The sequence below is a fragment of the Neolamprologus multifasciatus genome, chromosome 11 (assembly GCF_963576455.1).
Source record: "Neolamprologus multifasciatus chromosome 11, fNeoMul1.2, whole genome shotgun sequence".
NCBI lineage: Eukaryota > Metazoa > Chordata > Actinopteri > Cichliformes > Cichlidae > Neolamprologus > Neolamprologus multifasciatus.
Window position 1 is genome coordinate 13,240,349 of NC_140449.1, and position 20,518 is coordinate 13,260,866.

Genomic DNA, 20,518 nt, shown 5'->3' on the forward strand with positions numbered 1-20,518 from the left:
AGAAAGGCAGCTTTATTTAGATCCATCTGAAACTCAATCAGCCCCATTTTGGCCAAGATCTCCTGAAGAAAATGTCAGAACTGGAGTGACAAGGATTAAGAGCCTAGTCTGAAGGAATGCTGCTGCACATGCCATCCATTTGCAAGCTGTGACTTTATTTACTATGGACGGGACAAAGTGTAAAGGAGCACGCCATAGCTGAGTTTAAAGTATGATAAAGAAACATGATTCAAATGAGTCCAGTTTTCCAGTTTTAGCACGAGTCAACATGGAGAGGGAAACCACTGAATAAAGTAGTTGCTGTGTGTCCTAAAAACCTTCAGACACATATAGCCTGGAGGTTCTCCCACAACCCCAAAATTCATAAAGAGGTTGTGCGTTTCTGTTATCCTGTTCATTTTTGAAAATGTTATCTTTTAAACTAAATCAAGGTGTGTGTATTCTCGGAGGCCTCAGACATTACAGCACCCTGTTGACTGAGACTAACCTATAAAACAAAGATGTGTGTTTACGCAGTGAGGTGATGCATTTTGGGACTGCTGTGACCTCATGCTCTTTGACCAGTACTGTTATAATAAAGGAAAAACTAATGCAGGCACACATGTGCATTTTGGAGGGAGATGTGGGGCACTGCAGAGACCCCGAGTCATTCTAAAGAAAGCACTAAAAAAACTGGACCAGATTGAAATACTGAGGCGTAGAAAGCAATAATGTGTTGTACAATATTTCATGCGTGTAAGTAAACAGCTTGGTACAAGTATATGTATTATAGGTAAAGTAAAAACAAAAAGGTAAAGTGCACAGGCACGAACTACATGCAGGAAGTATACTCAGAGTAAAATAAGAAATGACAAAGTTCTCACCTTCTAACACCTTCTGTTTTCTTTAAAAACTTAGCCGTCGGCCTTTTCTTTGACTCATCACTTAGCATATGACTGTAAATGTAAAAATTTACAAGAGAAGAACTTTAATTTAGCTGTAAATTCAGATTTTGTGGCGTTTTCAGATTTTTAATGTTCTTTTAAAAAGAAAGGAATATGCTGTGTCGTCAGCAAAGCTCTCAGCTGTGTGCAGTGTAATGATTTGGTCTCTAAAAAAACAACAAAAAAAAAATCCATGGATAAAGACTTCTTCATGTACAATATCAAAACGGCACCAATCCTGGTGCAAATCCACTGGTACTGTTACTCAGTGTGTAAAGAACTAACTAAACAAACAATCTGAGGCAAACAATGGGGATTCTGACATCATTATTATTATTATTACTATTATTACTATTATTATCATTATTGTTATCATTATTATGGAAATGGGTTTCCAGTGTTTGAAGAGGTTTTGTAACGTCTTTCCTTAACACAACATTACAACATTTTTACTCTAACATAAAACTTTTCTTTCGCTCTTTTTGTGAGCTGTGTCTGTAGTGGTTGCCATAGCAGCGCATGCAGACGTGATGCAGCTGTGGTTGCTGACTGCCAGAGTGTAAGAAAACGTGCAGATTGCTCCATCTGGTGGGGTGAAGTAACCCGTTGAAACCTATGGAGCTAAACCCAATGCTACATAATATTCGATTATGTTTAACAGGTAGCATCACCAGTGCCCTCACAGCAGAGTAAACTGACTCATATAAAAGTCCCCGAGCAGCCAGGTAGAAAATAGTCAGTGTCAAAAGCACTGAAGAGGAATGAGAAAAGAAGGTATAGTAATTCTGTGGTGAGCTATGCAAGTCCACTCTTACACGTTCCTCCCAGATAGCTTAGACTGGATATCCATTTCTTGGAAATTGGAGGTCTATTCGTAAGACTAGGATAACATTTCCCTGCATATGTTTTCCTGCTACCTGTTTCCCATGTGTCCCACCAACATGTTAAACTCTAGCAATGCATATTGTACAAACAGCCTTCAAAGTCTGATTGAAAGTTGGAGTTTAGTGAACTGACAACTAGTGGAAGCACTGATTATGAGCACATAATATTTCACATGAACTATTTTGCACTCTGTTATTTAAGCCCCTGAAGCCCTTGCATATGTTTTAAGTTATTTATTTTGATCTTAGTGGCTCAGTTTAAAGTTACCTGAGCTTTAATAAGAATAATTAAGGTGTGATCTTATTCAATCTCAAGGTCTATACTAGAATTAAAGCTAGAGAAAAGGTAATGGTCCTTTATCACCGAAGAAATTTTGTCATTTGACAAAATGAGATTAAAAATGATGAATGAATTTCCAGGCTGCTTCTGTTTCCAGCTTCAGGGTCCAATCAATGTGTGTGCTGGCTCACTATCACACTGTCATTATTGCATATTGGGATACTCAAATGGAATAGGTGCCATTGTTAATATTACAAGTAACACCTGTGTTTTTTCTGCTCAGCTAACTCAGACGTCTGCTGTGAAATCCTTCTATTAAACATGACATTCACAGAGATTTGTTGCTAAGAAGAAGTCTTAGGTTACAAATGAACCTGTGTCAATGGACCATGCTGGAATAACTGTTTAAGGCTATAGAATTAATAGAATACATTTTTTTTTGTCATTTAATATACTGAGTAGCACTTCAACAATATTAACAAGCAAGTGTGTGCGTGCGTGTGTGTGTGTGTATATATGTATATATATATATATATATATATATATATATATATATATATATATATATATATATATATATACGTGCAATTAGTGGGGATGGGTTAATGGGAGATTTTTTACTTACATCTAGCATAATGTAATTCTCAAAGAGTAGGTACCTGAAACTTGGTATCCACCTGGTGTGCAGTGAGTTCTTAGAAGGTCTGAGAACAGCACATAAACAGTATCGGAATGTCATGCCCTTAAGAAAACACAAACAAATCTGGCAAAGACCTGACACCTTTCCCTATGCTATCCAGATACTGTTAACTGAAGTAATACTGTAGGGATTTACCTTACAATAAAAAGCACCTTGAGGTAACTGTATTTGTGATTTTGTGCTATATAAATAAAGCAGAAATGGTCTCAAACACACATTAATACAGTATTTTTTATTTATTAGTCACACATGATGATGCAGGTGTTTTGGTATGTTGTCTAAGGACAGGCAAGTAAACACCTGTGGTTTTCCGTTCAGTGACGGAGGCAGTGACGTAGACTGTGACCTTCTGACTCCCGAGTCACAGAAATTCAGACTAAGCACTGTGCAATCTGGCTTTATTGTAAAGAGACCTTTTACAGGTAATGACTGATAATGAAAGTTCAATATGGGGTGTGATATGAATCAGTGTTGAATTATTATACACCCAGTTTTAATGGGGAAAAAAGTTTGATGAAGTATGGAAGCATGGAATGAATAACACTAAATATGTTTAGGAATGAAGGATTCTTTTACTAGACAGCTGGAGAAAAATGAATGTTTAATCCTTATGAAAAATGAAGCCTGGGAAAGATGGCGTTTGTGTCTTAAACCATCCATGTCATAGAATTTTGACTGTGATGAATTAAAGACATTTATTGGAAAAATAAACTGCATATTCATTCCTGGAGGTTTCATTTATCACCTTCTGACCTGTCAGACTACTTAATCAATTAATGCTGGTGCATTAATCTATCTTTAGTCGTTATAATGCTAACAGTGTGTGTCACATGGAAGTGGTGATTCATCATAGACCCAACCATTTTAGAAAATAAATAAATAATTCACTGTGACAACCCTTTCATAATCTGTGGTTTTAATTTTCTCTTTTCTTTCTTTCTTCTGTCTTTTTTCAATTTTTTTTACCAGCACACTAAGAGAAATAGTTTTCGCTATTTTACTGAATTACTTCAACGCTGTATGCCATAATCTATTATTAATACAGCATGAAAAGAGTAGTCTACCAGAAAACTACAGAATTTATTCTCAAGTAAAAAAAACAAACAAACAAAACCAAACTGAATAAATACATACATAAAAAATTATAATAATTTTAGCCATGCATGGTGTATTGAATTTCTGATTATATTGGTTTTCTGTAAATGGTGACTTTGCATGCATCACGTACTAACTTATGGCGTTCTACAGCATATTCAATAGTTTTACATTTTTGGTGTTAATTAGTAAGAACAATTAGTAACATATGTTTACCGACGGCTTTCCAACGACTAACTAAGCCTTCAAATGTCACGCATTTCAGTACTGTTACGCCGTTTTCCGCTTTCCCACAGAACCAGAATGCATCATGTGATGAAATCAGCTGATGTAGAAAAAAAAACAAGAAGCCGCGGGCAGGAAGGCCGTCTTCTGTGACGCATGGCTCACGCTACGGTACGCCATTTGTGTCTAGCATCAAAAAGCGCGGACAGTGGAAATAAGCATATAACAAGAGGTAAGTTCAACTAGTATTTCACTGTACAGACATCTATGTACTCGTATTGGCTTTTTTTAAACGATTGCGTACTCTCTTGAGTGTTATAAAGTACTGTTTCTGCAGCATAGTAGACCGTTTCCGAGGTCGACGTTAGCCTCCTTTTTGGGCCTCTGTGCTGCCGTCGTTTTCCAAGCCTAGGACCTGCGTAGACCCGCCTTATCTCCGTTCCGATTGGATGTTTCTGCCGATGTTGACGTTTAATTGGATGCGTTGTGCGTATATCAGAAGACCGTTGGAGAACATGTTGCTAGCAAGTTAGCAGCGGTATTAAGAAGTGGGACTGTAATGTTTCAGTCTTCTAGTGTTTAAGAGTGTGAATCATTCAAGCGATGAAATGAGCGGCAAAGGAACATGTAGGACTGTGGCACTGGCTGTCTCTCTCTTCGCTGCAGTTTTTATCATGTTGTATAAAACATTTGTGGCTAACTTTACCAGTACTTCCAAGCTAGCACTGACGCCCAGTCGTTAAACTGCTTATATATCGACACATATAAAATTGGCAGTTTTTTATTTTGTTGTTGTTTTTTTAAGTGAGCATTCAAGCGGAGTTGTGCACTGAAGGTAGTAACGAACTTGTTCAGGAGACGGACCGCTGTCCGCCTTCATTAGCTACAGACACAACACCGATAGAATTTTGCTGTTATAGTGAACTCACTGTTTGCGAGCCTTTATATGGACAGTCTTTACATGGTGATACTTCAGTTAATCCTGTAATCGTATGTTACCAAAATAAACGGTAGTTGGTGGTAGTGAGCACACCCTAGGATATTCTCAAAGTTGGATACTTTAAAAGTCTGACTGGATGTCCTGCATATTTAAATATGATTGGGTCCAAACCCCTGAGGTCTGTGTTATGGCCCCTTAAAACAACATGTAAGGGTATTAAACTGTAATTGTATTACACACTCACAATTACCGTTGTTACACATGAAGAAAGTGAGATTCTCCCATCAGCTCACCCACAAATACATGGAATAATAATTTCTGTGCATTATAATTCTTTCCACAGAAAAATATTTGATTGATTACTGTCAATATTTGATTACTGTGATTCTTAAAATTTTATTTTAATGCATGGTCGAATTTAATAACGTTGTAGCCTCTTTGTAGTTTTTTTTTTTGCCTGTATATTTGATTATGTATTTATTTGATTATGTTTTTATATTTGCAGCACATTTCGGTACTTTCAAAATTTGCAGTGTCTGTGCTGTTAAATTAGTAAAATTGTTTTCTAAATTTTCATGTAATTAAAGTTGTGACGTGTTGAGCTCTCAGGGCTGCTGTGTAGGGAATGTCCATCCATGGTGAATCCATGGATGGACATTCCCTATCCAGGGAATCCAGGGTGAAGGTGAGCTATCAAAGAAAAGTTATGAGCACAAAAGTGCTAAATTTAAACTTCAATATAACATAATTACAATGGAATTAATGAAAGTAGACTGCATTGTGAATATTTAAAACTAAGCACACCCTTACTGCTTTCATAGGAATTAAGAAGGTGAGCAGCTGTTAGGTGTCACTAATTAAATGCACTTAATTAACTGATCATTAGCAAGTGTTAGCACCTTTGAAAAGTTTTTTGGTCTGGGGCCTTTAGCTGTGTGGTAAAGCAATGCCAAGGAGTGGATGTCCTAGAAAATTCACCCCATAGTCAGACTAGATCAAGCTAAAGCTGGGCTCAAACTGTGTCATGCAACAGTACCATGATCCCAAGCACAGCAGGAAATCTACGAGAGAATGGCTGAATAAGAAAAGAATAAAAGTGTTGCAATGAGCCAAAGTCAACACCTCAGCCTTATGGAAACGCTGTGGTGGGACGTTAATAAAGCAGTGCATTAAATAAGCCCTGCAAAAACCTCAGTGAATTGAAATTTCTCTACAGTGATGTGAGAGCCTGATAAAGTCACACAGAAAATCTTTACTTTAAGTTATTGCTGCTAAAGGTGGATCATAGGGGGTACTTAGTTTTTCCACAGGACCGGATAGTGACTACTTTATTTTTATATAGTTCCTGTGAATATGATATGTCCTCAATTTGTTTGTGGGTCTAATGAAAAAGCTGCACATTTTAATTCATTGGCTATATGAGTGAGAAAGTAGACTGTGGAAAAACACAAAGATAGGAAAGGATTTGAGAGTGTTGGTTAGCCACTGAACCTGAGATACATTATTTACAAATAAAATTACACAAAAAAGGGGGAGATTGAAATGTTTAATGATTAGTATTGACAGAAACCTTTTTGGTCAGATGAAGTCCAACTTGTTTGCCAAAGAACTGACGGGGAGAGGTTTATTATAGTTAACTAACTAAACTAAAAGTACACGTGAAAAATGTTTTAGTTAAATAAAATAAAGATAAAAACTAGATTTTGAAAAAATAATTGAAATGATTTTGTGAACTTTGAACACTAAAATGAAAGAAAATGAAATATCCTTAGTTTTGGTAATTGTTAGTTTGGTGAAATATTTTATTACTACTTGCCTGATGAGTTGTTAAAGATGTTAATTCATTCTGTGTTTTTATTACAATACCTGTACTAATTTTCCTAAATATTGCCTCAGACACATGCCCTCCAAACTAAACTGAAAAAATAAAATCCACTGTGGAAACTAACTGACACTAAACAGTTTTTTCATTTTAAAATCCAAAACGAAACATGTCATTGTAGTCTGTCTAACTTGTATGTACAGAAGTTCAATCAAAAATAATCCAATTATTTAAAGAGGATACAATATTGGAGTAAATGGGGTAACAAAAGCAAATGAAATACACTGCAAATACAGACATGTCAAGTAAATAAAGTTCGAGGAACAATACTTGATTTGCAGTCCACTGATCTGTGTTGGCCATTGAACATTTTTAGTACATTTATCACACAAAAGGTTTGAATTCCAGCAGAACTTAAATAAGCAGCAGCCAATTTTCATGCTGGATGTCTGTGACTAACAATGTCTGTTTGGAAACACTAGATGGCAACATTTACTTGTGCTTGGTCCGAGAATGCTGCAGAAGGAATACTTTTCAGAAGCTTGTTGTTAGCTGTTAGTTTGTCTCGCTGAACTTAACTTTTTACTATTTTCTTTTCTTTCTTTTTTTATAGCATACACTAAAGTGTATTTCAGACAAATAAAGATGTCTAACATTTTGTCTTCCATCTTCCCCCCTTTCAGGATTCTGACCCAGCTCTGATGATAGCAATCAGCTTCACTGTTGTGTGTAATCATAGCAGGATATGATATGGATGAAACAGTGATATCAGGAGAGGAAGCCATTGAGGAGAAAGTGGCTGAAAATGACATCAGTGGGCAAGTGCATACAGAGGATGTGGAAATGAAGGAAACTGCAGGAGACTCGCCCAGTGCTGCTGAGCTCGATGAAGCAGATGAAGAAGTCACTGAGAGAGCAAGTCCGAATTCTGCACCTAAAGACGGCGACAACCTCTGCACAGTTTGTGGCTTCTCAGCCAAATGCCCGAGATCACTGAAGATCCACTTTGCACGAAAGCACGGAAAGATGTCTGACAAAGCTGCACAACCTTTGGAGAAAAGTGCAAATATCTCTAATGTGAGTCCTGCTGGAATCCAGCAGGAGGCAGACATGGAGGCAGAGAGTGGCGCTGAGGTTAAACAGGAACAAGATTCTGATCGTGATGAACTGAGATCAGTCGCAAGTGACAATGGCACAAACATGAAGGATGTAACTGAAAAGCAAAGTGTATTAGACAAACAGCAGGTAGAGCAAGAAGGAACAATCCCTGCACAAGAGAGAAGAGTGAGCAAGCGAATCCCAAAACCCAAGATTATTCATTCCTGCAACTACTGTGGGCAAGAGTTTAGGGACAAGGCTCCTCTAGATGTTCACATCCAGAGATACCACACCAAAGACACCCCGTATACATGTGAGTATATCCTGTTCTCCACAGTTCTAAGCCTTTAGCATTACATGTGAATTAAGCATTGGCTTAATATAATATTTGTAATAGGTAGTAGAATAAAAAATGTGCCTGTCTTTTTTTCTTTTCTTTTTTTAAATTTTTATTTAACAATTGTATCTCTGAACTGTCTTTCAGTTGATGCTGATGAAAGCATAGATGACAGGGAGGAGGCTGTGGATCCTGGCAGTAGCATGAAGGCTACTTCAACACGAGTGACACCCAAACGCACCCTCAGCAGGTTCCAGCTGAAGTGTGCAAACTGTGATTTTAGGGTCAGCACAGCTACGCTGCTGGAGAACCATGCTCGTGTCAAACACCTTGACCAGGACTGGTACCGTTGCAAATTGTGCAACTTTCTTTCTGCCACATCTGAGTGGATGGATTCTCACCTGTCCTCAGATAGCCACATGCAGCAGCAGGAGAAAGAAAGCAAGAGCTCAAAATCTGAAGTATATGTCGACAGGGTAAGCAGAGATGGTGCTGGAGATGGTGCTGTTATAGATGACGTAGCTCAGATGCTCGGGGGAGAAGGGGTAGATACGTTGACAGGAGGAGAACAGGAAACTGACGAGGCAGCTGAGGCTGCCAAAGCCGTGTTAGCTGAGGAGGAAGAGTTAGAGCTGGGACCTCCCAGTAAGAAAAGAGGAAGACCAAAGCAAGGCTCCACAACCACATGTGGATACTGTGGCCTGGTGGTGTCCAACGCCACCAACCTCAGTGTTCATGTTCGCCGTAAACACAGCAAAGATTATGGCTACAGCTGCACTCTGTGCAACTACAGCTGTGTGACCAAAGGAGACATGGATCGTCACTGTTTAACAAAGAAGCATGTTAGACGTGCACAAGAATGCACAAGTAAGAACCCAATCACAAATCACATAAGTACATCAATTCAGGAAACCAAGGAGCCAAATAACACCGTAGAGACCACCGGCACAGAGGAAGAATCTGATGACACAGCTTCCAAAGAACACGGTGGAGACGAGCAAACTCAGCCAGAGGCAAACCAGAAAAAAAGTAAATACGACTCTGTCAATGCCTGCAGCCTCTGTGATTTTGTTGCTCAATCTATTCCGTCCCTCCATCTTCACGTCAAGAGAAAACACACCAGAGATTTTGAGTATGTCTGTTTAGCGTGCAGTTACTATGCTGTAACAAGCAGGGAAATGTCCCGCCATGCAAGCACAGAGAAACACAAGCAGAAAAGTCAGAAATATCTGGAACAAAAAGGGAGCGAAGGACAAAGAGCCTTAGCACTCCCTCTAAAGCTGAACGATATTATGGAGCTTCCTGCAGCAAATTCTAACCCTGAATCTGAATCTGTGAGTCCCGCAGAAGTGTCTGAATCCTGTCCCATAGACGGTCAATCTATGGAAGGCCAGAATACACCTGCACCCGGTGTCACCACAGAGCTGGTTAATGATGTGCTTGTAGGTGGAGATGAGAAGCAAGCAAATGCAATTACATCTCCTGCTTGTGGTGAACCAGAGATGACCATTGAAGCGACTGAGCTAACAGCAGATTCTGAAGCCCAGCAGGATGAAGAATGTCAGCTTTCAGTCTCTGAGTTGGCACAGCCAGAGAGCCAGGAACAAGAGGGGAAACAAGCAGAAGATGAACATTTAAAGGTAGACGTTATGACTAGAGACACACAAATGTCCAAAGCCCTTCCCTTTGATGCCTGTATTGTATCTGTGAAGTTCCTAGCTGAGCAGGAGCAGGCTGCACAGGAAGGTCTGTCTCTGGAAGGTGAAGCCACCATGATATGTTTGACTGGAGGATCACCAGTGACCTCTGGCTTAGTGTCTCCCAGCTCCGCATACGTCAAGAAGCTCAAACCCAAGGAAGCAAAGGTGAGGGAGGAAACCAAAGGAAGCAACTCTCGCATACGCTGCGAGGACTGCGGATTCATGGCGGACGGCATCAGCGGCCTCAACGTCCACATCTCGATGAAGCATCCTTCCAAGGAGAGGCATTTCCACTGTTTGGTCTGCGGCAAGTCCTTCTACACCGAGAGCAACCTGCACCAGCACCTGACCAGCGCTGCCCACCTTCGCAACGAGCAGAACAGTGTGGAGGAGCTGCCCGAAGGGGGCGCAAGCTTCAAGTGTGTCAAGTGCACGGATCGATTTGAATCAGAGCAGGATCTGTTTTATCACATCAAGGAGAAACACGAGGAGCTCCTGAGGGAGGTCAACAAGTACGTGCTGGAGGACACAGAGCAGATCAACCGCGAACGGGAGGAGAACCAGGGCAACGTGTGCAAATACTGTGGCAAGGTGTGCAAGAGCAGCAACTCTATGGCCTTCCTGGCACACATTCGCACTCACACCGGTACGTACGCTTGCTTTCTTGAACTGTTCCTTCTCCCCCTTTTTTTGGACCTTGTTCCCACACAGTGAATATGCATCAATGCAGTATGTTTGTTTTTCTGTGTAAAAGCAAGCCACAGCTATGATTCTTCTTTTTTACTTGCGCTATTAAAAACAAGGGCACATTAATGAGGCACCTGCAGTTTGCTAAAACATTACATGACAACATAGTTTTAGGAAGGTGCTCATAATCCTTTGTATATCCTTTGTAAACCTCATCTTTACTGCAAATATTGAAATTATTAACTTGGTAATGCATATTTTAAGTGCTTGGAATTGCAATTTATCCATTTATTTCCGCTTAGAAAGCTGCTTGTGATTTAAAAAAGTGAAAATGTATCATATATTCACATACACTTTATTAACAATTGCACTTCCCAGTTGTTACACAAATGACTAAACCTTCTATAAGTGATACAGATTGGCTTGGTGGTTATTATCAGATTCAGTCCAGAAATTGCAAAAGGAAAGAAAAGCTGTCATTTGTGTAGCTCCTCAGCTATTAGGCCTTTGTTTTAGGTCCCAAAGTATTGGGCGCCTCTTCTTTTGGCAGTTCATGCTAATGTTAGAGCTACTATCTACTTCAGCCAGGTAATAGCTGTTTCAGTAGAGGTGAAGGTAAAGACTGATTGAGCTTCAGACCAGCAGGAGAGACGCTAATGGACCCCAGATTGGGATTCCCTGAGCAACGCTTGGTCAGAGACATGTGCGACTCATAATTGATGTGTCCATTACTAGGACTCAGTTGTAATTATAGTCAATAAGTCTCTGTAAATGTGTTAAAGCTTAGGCTAAAAGCATTGGAGGTCCAAAGAGAGGTGGGCTAATAATTTAAAATAATCAATGCAGACGTATTCAAAGCCTTTAATTTCCCTCGTGTCTGTACGTCCATGTTTGTGCGCTCGTATGCCTGGTGAATGTGTGTATATGTCAGCCTTCATGGCTAGCTGATTATCCTCAATCCATTAAGATTTATCTTGTCATTTATAATGCAAAGCAGGCCTGCGTTGGTCAGGACTTCGGCTGGGAAATGTCCGGCAGGTTAAGAACATGGGGCTCTCCATTACTTTTCCCTGACCATGTGTATTAATTGCTTTTAAAATCAACTTAATGCAGGAACGAGATGTGAGGGCGCCATCAATAAATGCCCCTCTCTGCCTCCTATGGTCCATCCCCCTTTCAGCCGAAACTTTAATGGGACTTTAATTGAAGTCCATGCTCTGTGCTTACCATGTGTGTGTATGATTGTGCCCTTGTGTTTCTGTGTGTGTGTATGTAAATGTGTGTTGAAGAAAAGGTAAAAACAGGATGGTTTGATATCCTGTGACAGTGGATGGTTTGTGTGGGGATTGTAGTTTTGCTACGTACTGCTTTCGTAGTAAACACAGATGTGATACTTCCAGTATGTCTTATCTAAGTACATACTTCATAATGTAGGCTAAAACGATTGTATAGTAAATACTGTTCAATTAGTGAAACTGCAGTACTGGAATTTTACAGACAAGAAAACATCCTTTCTGCCAGTCACCTTGTGTGCCAAAGTCATATTTTTCACAGCTTAGACCAAACTGCTTAAAGCTGTAAGAATTAGAGGTTAAAATCTTGATGATTAATGTTGAGCTTCCACTTTCTTCTTATTAATGGTTAGTCTATACGTATTCATAATTCCACCCTCTGTCATAATTCTTGAGTTTTGAGGGCACTTACGTAGTGTTACTTAAGAAAATGAAAGCTTTGACACTGAGGTCCCAACTCGAGGCTTCGAGTCAAGGGCACATTCCAGGGTTTCAAATGATCACTACTTCATTTTTATTATTGTTTTTTTTTTATTTAGGTTTACCTATTTTTATTCAGTAGAGTTGTTTTCTTGTTTATGAGACTGCATCTCCACTTTCCTCAATGCTGTCTTGTTTCCAGAAAGCACCCATTTCACTTCATTTTGACGACATATGTCAGTTGTTGTTATTGCTAAGTTCCCTCATTACAGTGAATTATTCACCTTTTTATGTGCTGGTCATTTATTCTGGGAGTTTGTTTGTGGGGCCGACTGTGGAGCAGCACGGTGGGGGTCTGCCAGTTTCTGAGCTGGGAGCATGTCCAGATCCTTTTAATTAAGACCTAGTTTTTATTCACTTGATTAATCAGAGAAATCAGGAGACGGCAGTGGGAGGCTGCACACAGATTTGTCAATTTGTCCCTTTAAGGAATCGCATACACATGCTCGCATTTTGCCAACGAGGGCGCAGCTAGAATTTGCATTTTGAGGTAAATTGGTCACTTTTTCACTGGAGTGAGCTGTCTGACCTCAGACCGAGCCTTAAAGCAATGATAACACATGTTATCCACTCTTGCTAGTATGCAGGATGTAATTTGTGTTTGTAGCAATAGCCAGGAATTAAAATGATAGGTGCTCCAATGGTCTGCTGTATAGTTTTAAGTTTAAACACTTTAGTGATGGTTTAACCCATACTGGCTTTTGATACAAACATTTCTAGGGTCTTTAAATCCTTACAGATGATTTTTGTCTTTTAGCATGTGTAGAAGAAATTAAAAAGCAATTGACTCTTGTAATTTCTAATCATCACAGTGTGTATTTTATTTCTAGCCTGTTTTGGTAGCCAAGAATACCCAGAAAGGTTACATAAAGGCTGCTTTTGACTGCTCCATTATTGTCGAGAGGTTGCTACAGCGTGTAGATTCTCACGGTCGATTTGGGCTCCCTTCCTGACGGAATACGTGTCTCATCCGAGAATTGAACCATGGCATGTTTATTTCTTAAGCGAACCCCTCAACATTAAACCACTCCATGCAACACAAAAAGAACAAACAAAAAAAAAGGTCCCAAAGAGAAGTTTTTTTTTAAGGATAAAAAATTAGATGCTGATTTATCAGAATAGATGAGATGCTGATTTATCAGCATTAAACTAATCAGCGAATTGAATTTTGGCAAATAAAAAGTTGAAAGCTGGACAAAAGCAGAGAGCGGACCAATGCAACACTGAAGTATTTACAGCTTTGGATTTAATTGCTCATTTTCCATGCCAATGCGTCGTGCTGCAGGACCCACCTTTCACTTTAGGGTTCGGGGGGGGGGGGGGAGATGCTTATTCATACCTCTACACACCATCACCATCCACCCTTGAGGTGCTACCATATGCTGCTCTATAGACCTTAAATCCAGAGGGAGAAAGACAACATTTTAGCACTATAGAAACACAAATGGGAACGGCGGTGATTATGAAGAAAAGACGTTTATGATGACTCTAAACTTTTTGCTTGAAAGGGTAGAGTGAAGGAAGCGAACTGGAGTTGTTCAGACAGAAAAGGAGGCCTCTGCAGGAGTTTTAGTCTGAAGTTATCTTATAGGATATTTCAGACTTATAATGGAAGGTAGTTGATTTGTGAAAATAAAATCAGTAAGGCAGAACAGAAATGTTCTTTATCTTCTTTTTGTTTATTTTTGCCTTCTTGGTTATTCGTGGAACATGGTTTTACATTTTGTTTAGGAGGAAATCCCAGTTCACTTTTACCCTAAATGCTTACTTGATTTTTGGAAATGTTATACTTGGTAGAAAAGAGTGTTTTTTGTCTATAACCAGTCATGAGACTGATAAATTATTAGCATGTGTGTGTTTTTTCCCATTAAGCTGAGTTTATTAAGTGTGAAGTTTAAGTATACAGTGGGGCAAAAAAGTATTTAGTCAGCCACCGATTGTGCAAGTTCCCCCACTTAAAATGATGAGTCAGTAATTTGGACCAGAGGTACACTTCAACTGTGAGAGACAGAATGTGAAAAAAAAAATCCATGAATTCACATGGTAGGATTTGTAAAGAATTTATTCGTAATCAGGGTGGAAAATAAGTATTTGGTCACCTCAAACAAGGAAAATCCCTGGCTCTCACAGACCTGTAACGTCTTCTGTAAGAAGCTTTTCTGTCCCCCACTCGTTACCTGTATGAATGGCACCTGTTTGACCTCATCATCTGTATAAAAGACACCTGTCCACAGCCTCAACCAGTCAGACTCCAAACTCCGCCATGGCCAAGACCAAAGAGCTTTCGAAGGACACCAGGAAAAGAATTGTAGACCTGCACCAGACTGGGAAGAGTGAATCTACAATAGGCAAGCAGCTTGGTGTGAAAAAATCAACTGTGGGAGCAATCATCAGAAAATGGAAGACATACAAGACCACTGATAATCTCCCTCGATCTGGGGCTCCACGCAAGATCTCATCCCGTGGGGTCAAAATGATCATGAGAACGGTGAGCAAAGATCCCAGAACCACACGGGGGGACCTGGTGAATGACCTGCAGAGAGCTGGGACCAAAGTAACAAAGGTCACCATCAGTAACACACTACAACGGCAGGGAATCAAATCCCGCAGTGCCAGACGTGTTCCGCTGCTGAAGCCAGTGCATGTCCAGGCCCGTCTGAAGTTTGCCAGAGAGCACATGGATGATACAGCAGAGGATTGGGAGAATGTCATGTGGTCAGATGAAACCAAAGTAGAACTTTTTGGTATAAACTTAACTCGTCGTGTTTGGAGGAAGAAGAATACTGAGTTGCATCCCAAGAACACCATACCTACTGTGAAGCATGGGGGTGGAAACATCATGCTATGGGGCTGTTTTTCTGCCAAGGGGACAGGACGACTGATCCGTGTTAAGGACAGAATGAATGGGGCCAAGTATCGTGAGATTTTGAGCCAAAACCTCCTTCCATCAGTGAGAACTTGAAAGATGAAACGAGGCTGGGTCTTCCAACATGACAATGATCCAAAACACACCGCCCGGGCAACAAAGGAGTGGCTCCGTAAGAAGCATTTGAAAGTCCTGGAGTGGCCTAGCCAGTCTCCAGACCTCAACCCCATAGAAAATCTGTGGCGGGAGTTGAAAGTCCGTGTTGCTCGGCGACAGCCCCAAAACATCACTGCTCTTGAGAAGATCTGCATGGAGGAATGGGCCAAAATACCAGCTACTGTGTGTGCAAACCTGGTAAAGACCTATAGTAAACGTTGACCTCTGTTATTGCCAACAAAGGTTATGTTACAAAGTATTGAGTTGTATTTTTGTTACTGACCAAATACTTATTTTCCACCCTGATTTACGAATAAATTCTTTACAAATCCTACCATGTGAATTCATGGATTTTTTTTTCACATTCTGTCTCTCACAGTTGAAGTGTACCTCTGGTGCAAATTACTGACCTCTGTCATCATTTTAAGTGGGGGAACTTGCACAATCGGTGGCTGACTAAATACTTTTTTGCCCCACTGTATATGTCTGATAATGTCATGAGGTTTCTTTTGACTTACAGGCTTGAGTCCTTTTAATAGAAAGTGGGGGATATAGTGGCAGCGTTACGCACTGGGTGTCTAAAGAATGGTGGTATGGAGTTGCATGATGGGAAATTAAATGTCATTTTGGATCCTGGGCCATATTAAGAGGCAGAATCTTTCGACTGTGTTGCTTCAGTGTTTCAGTTTGTCTTTAATGTGTCCGGTGTCTGTTTCTGAACTTTCTGGAGTATAATGCTGAACTCCTATAGCGCTTCTTTTAATAAAGCCACATATTTTAAAGGGTTTTTGTTTTTTTGTGTGTTCACAGTTGCCATCAGACTTTTATGCGTGGTGCTTTTCTCTTCCTATCCTCCCCCTCTTGCATTCTGTTAAAGTATGTGTTTCACACTTTGTGCTGACAGGAACAGGTGAAAATCTTCCTCTAAAGAATCATGTTTAATATTCATGTGACTTGTGGCACCGCATTAACCATGTTCCAATGCACCCACTGTAATGCAGAGTAAATCTATTTTTGCAGGCTAAAACAAGTAAAAACAAGGCAACCGATTAAAATAAACTTTGACTGAACACCTGCAAGACTGTTCACAGATGAAACCGCAGTATTGAAACTGCAGAATAGTGGAAGTGGAAGCAAAATGTGTTTATTTGTATGAAATTATCAGCTATTATTCTTTTCCTCTAAACATGAAAGTTAAAGCCAAGGCTGTGACAGGGGTGTGCATCATGTGCAAGACGTGTGTGTGTGTGTGCACGTAGTGAAACATTGCAAGAGGTTCCTCTCTCCTCTCAGGAAATTAATTAGTCATTCCCTGTCTCATCTGGGATGTGCAGGAGCCACATCGCCCCTATGTGGATGGCAATATTAATTTAACATGACACTGCATTGATGGTCAATTTCAGTTTCACGGAGGCTGTTTAAGTGGAGTGGTAGAGTATTAATGTGATAAGATGTGAGAACTGAGGGACGTTACATCGCTCTCCTTTCTGCCATGTTTCATACTCAGCCAGCCATCTGGACAAATCAGCTCCCCACACGCCTCTCTCTCTCTCTCTCTCTCTCTCTCTCTCTCTCTCTCTCTCTCTCTCTCTCTCTCTCTCACACCTCAACTTTAGGTTGTATATGACTGCGCGTGTGTGTGTGAGTGAGTGAGTGAGAAGGGGGAAGAATGATTGTCTCCCCTTCTGTTTGTCCACGGGTGATTATTGTTTATGAATATAATGTGTGTGTCTGCAAGCGCATGCAAAGGTGTGAGGTGGGGCTCTGAATCTAGATGCAGGTAGGTGTAGGTGTGACGGTGGGTGTGGTGTGAGTGTGTGCATCTGTCTTTTTTATGGGTGTTGCTGAGTTTGTTTTGTAATCTTTTTTTCTTCTTCTTTTAATTAATTTGTGTGTGTGTGTGTGTGTGTGTGTGTGTGTGTGTGTGTGTGTGTGTGTGTGTGTGTGTGTGTGTGAGCGAGAGCGAGAGAGAGAGAGAAAGTGTCACTTTATTAAGGTGTGAAGGGTAGAGTTTTGGACAGAGATATTTGTTTTCTGCCTTTATTTGCTCTTGTTTTTATGCTGTGGTGATGTGTGTGTGTGTGTGTGTTATACTACAGGGACATGTGAAATGAAGAGGTTGTCTTTGCCCATGTGTTGACCCACCCCCGCCCCCACTCCCGTCCCTTGTGTTTATGGGCCTTGTTAGCACAGGCTTGCCTTTCAATCTTCGTTACCGGCATAAAATTCAATGTGTCGTACTTCCAGCTCACAGCAAGTGAACCGTGTATGAACGAATTAGTAATCTACACAAAGTGCTTAATCAAATCAGCGGCTGCCCCTGGAATAAATATTGTACAACGTCTTGGGATATTCACCGGGAGAGGCTGAGGGTTTGCTCAAAGATGCATACGTGGATATTACACCAAGCTGCCACTTATATTGGAGTGTCATACTGTGCCGTGCCGCTGTTGAACAAAATATTTATGTTACTTACTAATTATAGCTTGAATCTTTGAAGAAATGTAAACTTGCATTTGTAATATGCATTTTTTTTGTGTTCTATATTTAAAATTTGAGATGAGTGTAGCATGTCAAACATTCTTTTTTTCCTTCTCTTTGAGCTGGTAGATGTGAGTGCATCACAGAGATAGTACAGGCATTGGCCCTCACCCTCGCTCTGCTCTTAAATGATGAATAGCAGGAAGAAGCTTTGCCACTCTCTCAAATGCTACCCCGCCCTCAGGACTTATTAATGACAATAATTAGGGAGAAACCTCCCTGCGAAGCCCGCCAGAGTGATTAGCGCTTTAATGATGGAATGGGCGGTAGTGAGCGCACACAGAATTGATTTACGTATTCGCCCTGACCTTTGGAATCCAATTTACGCATCCACAGGCAAAGGAAGAGTAGGTAAGAGATGAAGGAGAGTGACAAGGATAGATAGAGAGTGAAAGAAGAGCTGCTTGGCACTTGGAGTGTGACTGTAGTTTTTATGGGGGCTGGAGTAAGGGCATCTGTTTCTATAATTCTGAAGTCATTTCGTAGCTGTGAAGTAGATTGAAGCCCTAGCACAGAACTAATAACAGTTCTCCACGCCTGGCATTGAAAAATGATCCGTAATGTAAAATCAGATTTCTGCCCAGCGCTTATGCAGTCGTGTTTTATTAAAATTGCAGTTTCTTTCAAACATAATATTATTGTTGCATGTGATTTCTCCGTGCTGTGTTTTGCAGGGTCTAAGCCCTTCATGTGCAAGATCTGCAACTTCGCAACCGCTCAGCTGGGAGACGCCAGGAACCACGTGAAGAGACATCTCGGCATGCGAGAGTACAAATGCGACATATGTGGGTGAGTTACTCGGAGTATGCCGTTCTTAAGGGTAACAATTCGCAGAGTCGAGGGAGGTCAAACAACGGCTTTGCTCACACAAATTTGGAGTGAAGGATGATCCAATCCTTACAGCTCTGGACATTTACAAGAAAAAGTCAAGCAATAACACGAAAATCTACGAGTCGGGGAATGTGTTTGTTTTAGTGTTACATCTAATGACTCTCACCTGAGGATTAAATTGCAAATCAATAAGAACGGATTTAGTCACTTGTCTCACATTTGATTGGATGCAAATTTTTAATAGAGATATTTCACAGTTTGCTGAAAAGCTGCCGCAGTTTTCAAGTTGAAGCTCGAAATTGAGACAAGCGTTTGGTTTGCTCTTCCTGTTGAGTGTGGCCTGCTGATTATCTATTGTACAGCCCACTTTAAATTGCATTTGTCTCAGGCTAATTCATAATTCAAACCCATTTAACCCTGCCTGGTCATAATAAGAGACGTGGCATTGGTTTGCTTCATTTGCTAATGTGATGCAGACAGCTTTTTATACTTATCTGTCACACACGTCCACAGATTGTGATTAGTTTGCCTTTTGAGAACCTTGCTGTTAATGCATTAATGTTCTGTTTGAAAACCCAAATCCATATTCTGCTATTTAATAAGAAAGTAAACCGATCAATGTAAAGGGAATCACAATTTCCAAAAAAATTGTAGCGGTGCAAAAATAATCAAAACAAGGTAAAGGCAGTTTTCTTGTATTTATTTCATGTGACGCTCATAGTGGCCTATGAGCGTCACAAGAAATAAATACAACACCAAAAGACAAAACACAACAAAAAACACCTGGAAATCTGAGCAGCGATGTCTTTTTATTCCAGAAATATTGGCTCAAGGCTCAAGCTCAACCTTTTGAAAGCAATTCACTCACAGTCTTATAAACATCCAGACTGTCTATCAGTGCCTCATATGTCATAAAAACTTTACTAAACCAACAAAGAATAAAACTTCCTCTGATTTATTTATTTTTTGTTCTGGTTTTTATGACCCCTCGGCTGTAAAAGGCTTTTGGGGTATTGTCATCATCCCGCTGTGCAAGCAGCTTGGACACCTAGGTTTGTAAATGTGATAACTCGAGAACAAAGTGATGTAGGAGCTTCAAATTGATACCATACTGCATCTAATTAAATCTTGGATGAGTTCAAATCTCATAGGTCAAGTTTTCTGAAAATCTTGTGAAATAGATTACTCAAGAAAGAAGCCACTTCTTGAAAGGCAGCACTGGTGGTTGCCAGTATTTTTTTAGTTGGTTCACAAAGTCTTTTCAGAAAATGAAAGAAACATGCGTTTTGTGTGAACGTGAGAGTGAATAAATAGTGGAATTGTAAAGCACTTTGGGTGCCTAGAAAAGCGCTATATAAATGCAATCCATTATTGTTTTTCTATGTTGCAACAACTTCTACTAAACTGCAGCATTTGGTGCCCTCAGACTCAGGACACAGTTACAGCAGGCTGTCTTGACCATGTCTATAAACCTAAATGCACTGACTTGCTGCTGATAAGGCATAAACCAGGGGTGTCCAAACTTTTTTCACTGAGGGCCACATACATAAAAATATAGGAGGGGCTGGGCCACTTACTAGAAAATTAGGTATATAACCTTAACTTTAGTGTATTAAACTTAGAAAAATCACTTACAAGTGGTCGAATATATTATATTGTTG

The 20,518-nt window shown here is 40.1% G+C and overlaps 1 protein-coding gene across 2 annotated transcripts in view; it reads left to right on the plus strand.

Moving 5' to 3' along the window:
- The first annotated feature begins 4,214 nt into the window (after positions 1-4,214).
- znf407 (zinc finger protein 407) overlaps positions 4,215-20,518 on the plus strand; it is a 167,195-nt gene continuing 150,891 nt past the window's right edge. For both annotated transcript variants that reach the window (XR_014876714.1, XM_085176530.1), the window contains exons 1-4: positions 4,215-4,339; positions 7,553-8,280; positions 8,452-10,650; positions 18,701-18,815. Coding sequence is in view for 1 of the 2 variants with exons in the window: in XM_085176530.1 (XP_085032656.1) it covers positions 7,620-8,280; positions 8,452-10,650; positions 18,701-18,815 (2,975 nt within the window). In the remaining variant the exon portion in view is untranslated. The remainder of the gene's footprint in view (positions 4,340-7,552; positions 8,281-8,451; positions 10,651-18,700; positions 18,816-20,518) is intronic.